Source organism: Drosophila nasuta, chromosome 3 (genome assembly GCF_023558535.2).
Source record: "Drosophila nasuta strain 15112-1781.00 chromosome 3, ASM2355853v1, whole genome shotgun sequence".
NCBI lineage: Eukaryota > Metazoa > Arthropoda > Insecta > Diptera > Drosophilidae > Drosophila > Drosophila nasuta.
The window spans coordinates 13,854,562-13,863,151 of record NC_083457.1 but is presented as its reverse complement, the minus strand read 5'-3'; the positions used below and the strand labels follow the sequence as shown (position 1 = coordinate 13,863,151).

Genomic DNA, 8,590 nt, shown 5'->3' with positions numbered 1-8,590 from the left:
TGAAAGGCGAGCCAGCATTTTGTCGCATGCGATAAATGCGTTGTCTCGCATGCGATACGCAAGATGTTTGCATACATATGTGAGAGGGACATAAACCTCATGGAAGAAGCCATAATGAGTGTATGAACAACTAACCAGTTAGCTGAGGATAATCCATTTACAGCACATTGTAAAATTGTTGCACTCTAAGGAATTGGGGATTAGAGGGGGAGGAGGGTAAAAAGGGGAAAGCAACTAAAGAGCTACAACATCAGACAACAAGGTTGCATATGAGCTGAGAAATTGTTTTATTACCCCGTGTTGAGAGCGTGTTGACTGAAAACAAAGGTGCGCACAATAAATTACATTGTTACACGGAACTCGAAAGCGTCTGCAACAGGCAAAAGGCAGCTAACAACGTGCAACATCGTTGAAGTTGCCAAGCTGAAGGAAGGGTCAAAAAGGAGACAGACAGAACAGCGGGCACAGGAAGTCAGCAAGAAGCGTCACGTTAATGAAAAGGATTTCCACCCCTCTACATATTGTAGTAGTATTATATATACTCGTATGTGTGTGGCAGACATATGTCTGCAGTTATAGTTCTGCAATCTTGCACTTGAAATGACTTTGGCCCTGGGGTTATTTAATATTTAAGAGCTCTCACCCTTGAAGATTTCAGTTTAGTTTCGGGCCTGGCCCAAAACATTGCTAAATGCGCTTTGATGTTTTAGCCATTAGTTGAGGTTTGAGACTTTGCATAAATAACTAAACGCCTGGCTTCATTAGAGAGCCAACTCACTCCGTTTGTGGTTAGTTTTTGGGTGTTGATGATGCGATATGTCTGTGCCTTTGAGTGAAGTGAAAGTGTCATAAGCCATCAACGAACTGGCAAAGAACCGCAAAGTTGCAGTTGAGCAACTGTCTGATCAATTTTCTGTGTTGTCTATCGTTAATTATATAGCAGCCGAAATTCCAGCTGATCTGAGTAGACAGGAAATGAAAGCTTGACAGCTTTACTTATGTATGTCTAACATCATTTAGATAGTTATCAAAATTAAATATTTCTCAATTCGACAACAATTTGCAAGTACAATTAACGCTCGATAAATGGGAACCATTGTGAGCTCTATGCAAAAGCCAACGATGTATGTGAACATGGAAAGTCCTCAGGCTCAATTCGTGCGCGAGACCATCAACAATCACAAGGTTGTGATCTTTAGCAAGTCGTATTGTCCCTATTGCAGCATGGCCAAGGAACAGTTTCGCAAGTTGGATGTGGCCATGACCGTTATCGAGTTGGATTTGCGGCCAGATGGTGAGGAAATTCAGGCGGTGTTGGGCGAATTAACTGGCGCTCGGACTGTGCCGCGTTGTTTCATCAATGGTAAATTCGTTGGCGGCGGAACGGATGTAAAGCGTCTCTACGAGCAGGGCGTATTACAAAGATACTTCCAGTAGTTGCAGATTTTGAAACTATTCAAAAGTTATGTTTGGTTGGGAAATTAAATGCTTATAAAAGTTTACTGGTTTTCGTTTTTCGCTCTCTGGCAAGACACGTGTTGTCGTTGGTGTCGTAAATTATTAAGCGAAAGTCGCAAATGTGTTGACTTTAAAAACAAAACGTCGCTTTTGACGAGAGCAATCGATAAGCCAAATTACGCATACGACACGTGTGCATGTTGAAATGGTTTTTTTTCCTACGTTACACCTGTACAATGGAGCAATTTAATGTGACGGCAAACTAAATTCCACATTACACGTATGCCAGCAATTTTCGGCAATTCAAAAACAATTTACGGAATGTCAACACAAATTACAGCAATTTGCCAGCGTAAATTCAATCAATTATTTGGCTTGCATTTAAAGTTGACTCACAACAGAAGCTAGACAAAGGCTAGGGGAAAAGACTGAACCTTGGGTGCAGTAAAAAGTCGAGACTACGCTTCGTATGCGTGATATGTTGATTTCGCTGATGGCCTCGTGTAAGTTTAATGTCAGTCTGCAAAGCTGAGGGCGAGAGCCAGGCCCTGACCGCCTTACGTTGACCCTGAGCTGCTGTTGCAAATGTGCTCAGCACTTTTGCAGCTCGTGATTGTTGTTGTTCAAGTAAAACTCTCTGTGTTACAAAGATGTCGACGAGCTTCATTGTTTGTCCGACTGTCATATGAGCGCGTTCTTTCAACAAAATAATGCATGAGCAGCAGGACAAAAAAGGCTGTGTTTCCTGACTGCATGCAGGTAAACATTAACGGTAATGTCACCTACCTTCTCCTCCTCATCCAAGTTTACACCTTGCTTCAATCGAGGGGATTTAATTGTTTTGCAGATCCTTACAATCAAAATCCCCTGCACGTCAACTTGCCTCAGGAAGCGACAACTTAAGCGTCATATTGAGCAGATAAAAGCCTTTGTTGTTCTTGCTCCTGCTGTTGCTACTGTTGCACATTATTGTTGTTGCACTGCTTTTATGTTGCATAATGAAGTCGCTCGGCATTTACAGTTTCACTCAATTCTGGCTTTTATTATAATGTGACGAGGGAAAAGCTTTTCACAGCCATCGTGCGTTGACTTCAACAGCGGCAGTTGCCCTTCAACAAACATGTGTTTTACGCTCGTTCTCCGAAATGAATTTATATTTCACTAGTTACCAATCAAATATAAATATGAATTTCAATTTAATTAATAATAAATTTCATATATGTAATAATTATTTTTCAAAAATTATATAATAATGTTTATTATCTAAATTTCAGATACGAAAAAATTATCCATTTTGCCCTTTTATTATTAGTATTTTGTTGCTTAATTTCACATGGGTAATTAAGTTTTCTTTTTAAGATAAATTTGTCTCTTAAATAAATTGCAAAAATTATTGTTTTTCAGACAATTACAAAACTCAGTTTAATTATAACTAAAAATCATTTATATTTCGAACAAATTTGTTATCTTAACTATGTTGTAAAAACATGAAATGAACAAAAGCAAGTTAGCTAAAAGAAATTTATTTCTTTATTCCACTAGAACTAACAACCCACAAATTGCCTTTTACTATCATCTTCAACTATAGATATTTTGGCAAATAAAAAAAATGTAGAGCGTAATTGCAACACTTGAATGCTGGAATTTGTAATCAAAAATGCTTCAAAAGCCACCGACAACGACGGCAAAAACTAATAATAAACGCTTAATAAATCGTCTATCAAAAGGCGTCTGCCAGAGTTGCCGCTGCGCTGAGCACAATAGAGGAGGCTACCATCATATGATATATGGTCTAGCCAATGTCTGGTCTCGCTTCAACTCCATCTCCATCTCCAACACCAACTCTAAACCACAACTCGAACTCCTATTAGCCATGCTCTGCAAAAAAACTTACATCGAAATATGACTGGGAACAAAGCGGACTAAGCGTCGTTTTATTAAAACCGCAATTCAACCGAGTGAAAGAATTGGATAATTTATTTTTTTAGGGTTGTTTAAAGTCGACTTAACGCAATTGTTAATTGTGGGCGGGGAGTGGACAATGAGTTTGTCTAATTTTAACGCCAGCATAAATCATAATTTGTAATTACATTGTTTAACAAGCGCGACAGAGGTGTCAATTTGTTGCTGATGGGTAAAAGTATACCCTGCAAATATGTTTTTTTGGTAAAAAAGATTGCTGTTAAACAGAATTTTTTAGTAAATACAAAATAAAAACAAAAAGTTGCATAGATTTATTTAAGTATGTTAAAGAAGTTTTGTAATATTCCATTATTTTTTTAAGTTTTTAAAGAAAGCAACAATAATATTGTTTAAACAACTTTAAATAGATTATGGTAAAGCTGAATTTAAGTACATACAAAAATATAAAATAAAGTCTCAAGTTGCTTAAAGTATTTTTAAAGAGTTTTCAATTTTACATTTTGATATTAAGTTTTTAAACAAAACAAGAATTTTTTGTAAAGCTATGTACATATATACCCTTAACATAGCTACATCTAGGGTATTATCGTAGTCAAGCTCGTCATAATATTGCTAAAAAAAATTTACCATAAATGTTTTGGATTATTACCCTGTAATTATATACACAACTAAACTTGAACAGATTATTGTAAAGCTAAAATTTAGTTAATAAACTAATATAAAAAATGGGATCTAGTTAATTTATTTTGTTTTCTTACATATTTTGTCTTTTATTTTTTTTTGCATTACAGCAAGCAAAAAATATTTGTCATACATAACTTTTTAATTTTATATCTTTGTATTAAAAGTTGTTATACAAGAATATTTCCGATAGCGAAATCACAATTTGTAATCAAACCCTTTGTATGGCTACTCTAGGGTATAAACACCTAATGATATTGCCCATAAAATTGACCATGAAATGTTTAGGAGCCAGTCAGCAAAGGCTTGGCCATTTGCGTGAACATAAAGCTAGGCGACAAAGTTGCATCACAATTTAATTGCATTGCTAATTGTGTTGCAGTCTGATGCTAGTCAGACTACAGTGGAACAAGCAGACATGTGTGTTTGTGAGTGTGCATGTGTGTGTAGACGTATCCAGATAATGTGCCAATCAAAATGTAAAATGCATTTTTATTGAGTTAGCGAAACAGTTGTGTTACGCCAATGGCAAACCAAATTAAAACAAAGTTACCGCCGGCAGCTGAAAGAATTTATGCGCAAGCAAAACGTTTTCATCCCATAACAAAGTTCCAAGCAAACACAGAAAAACCAGAATAAGAACGCGCGAAAAAAAAAAAACAAAAGAAGAAAATAAAAAAAGAAAATACAAAAATTATGGCCAAGCGTTGGATCGTAAAAAATTTGCATTGCAGTTGTAAATGCTGCGTGTTGGCAGCAAGTACAGAAATATAGTATGCATAGCTATGTATAACGAGTTTTTACGCTTGATAAGTCTGACAAAAGTACACAAAACAAGGGGGAAGGGGGAAGCTACATTGATGTAAGTATCGTATAGTTGTAAAACAACATTGTGCGTGTCATATTTTTGAAATTAAACTTGAGTTTTGAGAGAGTTTGCATCAAAAATGTAGCTACATTTTTCGATAATTACAATTAAAAAATTTTAAAGTAAAATGGTTACTAAAAGTTGTTTTCCTGTTAATATTAATAGTGATTATTATCTTGTTTGTATCTTGTTAGGAAAATGAAGTGCGAAGAAGTCGGGCATATTCGATTTTAATAAATAAATAAGTTTAATAAATGGATGTAACAATATGGCAAGCTTAATTTCTGATTTGGATTCATTAATTAAGATGATTTAATGCATAGAAGTAAAGTATTCCATTTATTCACTTCTTGTGGTTTGTGCAAAGTTTTAATATTGTTTGATTTTTACATAACTGGAGTGCTTACATTAACCTTCATCTTTGGGATATTGCATACAAGATTAGAGAATGGAAAAGGTCATAAATAGTTTTGTATAATTTTTGTTTACTATTTTTTTAATAACTTTTCTGCTACATACACTTTTTGCGAATGGATATCTTTAGGAGAAGGTTTTACTAGAAAACATAAATATATTTAGGAATTTGTATAATAATTTGGTATAATGTGCTTAGAAAGTATACAAATAAAATATAGTATAGTAGTAGTAATTAATGTTTAATGACTGTACAATAACTGCGATAGGTTTTGTTCACTTCAATAGGATTTGCGGCATACTAAGTAGAGCATAAAGCATTTGTAGTAAATAATATAACTCTTTGCTTTTAGTTAAGCTTTTGATTAATGTTATAACACATGGCCAGAGCAGCGTAAAAGTCGTACTTGATTTACTCCATGTTATTTCGCTGACCAATGCACGTCATGCGGAATGCCAGACACTCTGGGGACGGCGGCAAACCCCTTGTGTTGAAATCCCACCCATCGGATTAAATCCTCACGCAACGAGGAAGCAACGATGCCTGCCTGGGCCAGGGCCATAGTTATGCTTAGAGTTGTAAATATATACAAGAGTGTGCAAAGTGTCCTGTTGCTTTCGTGTCAGGTGGAAGGAAAGGCGCAATCGCAATAATAATAATAACAACAACAATACGAATAGCAGCAACGACAACGACAGCAGGATGAGAGAAGCCCAGGTAAGTTACAATGTCACGCACACATATTTCCTGTCATTCTAGCGTTTATTTCCTCACAACGCTTTATTTTTCTTTTTATCGCATCCTTGTTAACACGTGCGTTACCCTCTTGTTATTGTTGTTGTTGCTGTTGTTGCTATTGCTGTGTTTGTATGTTGTGCGAGTATGTTGCAGTGCACATTCATGTGCCCCGGGGCATTCAAGTTTATCAAGCCAGCGATCTTTTTTTTATATGACCAGAGGGGGAGTCGAGTCCACATCGAAGTCCGTTGGGTGGCCATAGAGAAAGATAGAGGGAGAGAGAGAGGAAGAGAGTCAGTGGCATGTGTTAAACAAAAGAAAATACAACAATAATATAATTATATGTTAGCATGACATGTTACGTGCGAATGTCGTGGTGAAACATTTTTAACACATATTTTATCCCCCTCTGGCTATCGGTCAACTCATATCACCGAGATGGGGAAGATGAAGTATACGCCATGTGACCAGAAAACGATGACTGGGAGTTTTAGTTCTTATGACAATTCTATGGAGAGAATAACTAATATAATGCCAAGCTTTTAATAATCTTTTATATGAATTATAATGCGATTATTATTTAGTCAAAAACTATCACAAATTTGTTGTATTATATGCATAAATTTATTAGCTTTCATAAGAACAGTCTAAAAATTAAATAAATCTTTTGTATATAAACAATACGAAAACTAACAAAATAATTATTTGAAATGACTAATGGTATAACCGTGATGGAAAATATTTATACAAGTTTCCCCTCTGGCTATTGGTCAACTGTATTTTGTTGTTTGTCTAGGTGGCGGAAAATAAAGTATACGACTAATGGGCACAAAACGATGAGTGGGAGTTTTAGCTCTCTTGGCAATGCTTTTGTGGGATTAACTAATATAGAATTAAATTAATTATATTTTAATTAATGTATAGTATTATTTTAAAGACTAAAATGTACCATAAAATTGATTGTATTATTTTAAAAATTTGAAACGAGCAGCCCCAACATTTTGTTTATGAAACTACAATAAAATGACTCTGTTATATGAAAACAATGACAAAACAAAACAATTATTTAAAATGACTAATTTAATAACCGATTCACAATTAAACTCTGCACTCAACTGAATAAATTTGCTTGTTTGAAATCCAATTTATTTTTCGCACAGCACAAAGGAGCATAAAAAACGATTAGTTGGAACGTTAACTCATATATAGTATACTCAGTGAATAATCCATAAATTTCGAGTTGTATAACAAAGGCAATAATTTTCTAGCCACACAATTGCTGAGTTGGCTGAAACTAGCCAGCATCCAGCTAGAATGTGCCTGGAGAGATAAGTATCATAATATTTCTTACCCACGTTTCTCCCCCCCGCCAAAAAGCAATTTGATCCCCATTGAGCAACTAATTTGATACCTTGCGATAGCTTTTTCAGCACAAAACTTTTGACTTTGAGGCCATTAATCAATTAATTAAGCGTTTTATGAATATTTCAGCCACAAAGCGGGAAATTGGCATTCTAATCGCTGGGGGAACGGCCGAAAAATGGTATTCGATGTTCCCCGGTTGCCAGTTTGCCGGTTTGCCGGTTGAAGTCACCTTTCGCGGGCCACTTAGCAATGCACATGAATATTTTACGCAAATGGCGAAAATATCTAAAAGTTATCTTGTGGCTGTGGAGTTGGGTTTTGTCTACAGCCTGAGCCCTGGGACCTGAGTTCCTTCTCAAGAAATGTCGAATGGGAATGGGGCTGAGGCTGAGCTGGGTACACTGCCATAATCGAGAACATGATGACGAGCTGCCGTTGACGCAGGATAATAAGCAGAAGCTAAGCGCAGAAAGGGATAATGACTCCTGCCCTCTTAACTGGCCGCCCTTCGAAGCAGTTGATGCTGAAAGCGTGGCAAGGCGAGGCGAGACGAGCTACCAACTTTCTAAGGAAGAACAAAACTTTATGACTAATTAATTAAATGCGCTATAAAAATGTTTGCTGTAGCTGCTTTGCCATGGCAAAGTTTATGCATTTTCGAACCATGAAGAAATTCTCTGCCACCCAGAAAAATAATTATTTAAACAAAGAATGGGGAAACTCATAAGAAAGGAATGAAGAGCAAAAAAAAGAAAGAAAAAAGAAAAACGACAAAACGTTTGAGTTATGTGCAAAACAAGTTGAGAATGTTTGCCAGCATCGCTGACAAAGTGTTGTCCAAATATGCAGGTGTGTATGTTGATAGAGTGAGAGAGATAGAGAGAGAAAACGAAAAATAAGAGAGAGAGAGAGAGAGAGAGAGAGAGAGGGAAAAACAACTCTGTATGGCATTTTTTTTTAGCATTTTAATTTTGGCAAGGAAAAAGTTTTTAATGAGTTTGCTAAATGCTGCAAAATGCACAGTCAACTTCAGGGTAATTGATTCAGAGTCATGTCAATGATATGCTCGCTAAAAGTTGATATTTTAAGCAAAGCAAAAGCTTAAATATTGCACTTTTTATACGAAATTGCGCTAAAATTGA

General features: G+C 35.9%; 1 protein-coding gene across 1 annotated transcript; it reads left to right on the top strand.

Annotated features, from left to right (window-relative positions):
- Positions 1 to 996: 996 nt before the first annotated feature.
- On the top strand, positions 997 to 1,502 carry LOC132790879 (uncharacterized). The gene has a single exon (XM_060799622.1). The coding sequence runs from the start codon at positions 1,087 to 1,089 to the stop codon at positions 1,435 to 1,437; it is 351 nt and encodes a 116-aa protein (XP_060655605.1). The 5' UTR covers positions 997 to 1,086; the 3' UTR covers positions 1,438 to 1,502.
- Positions 1,503 to 8,590: the final 7,088 nt, after the last annotated feature.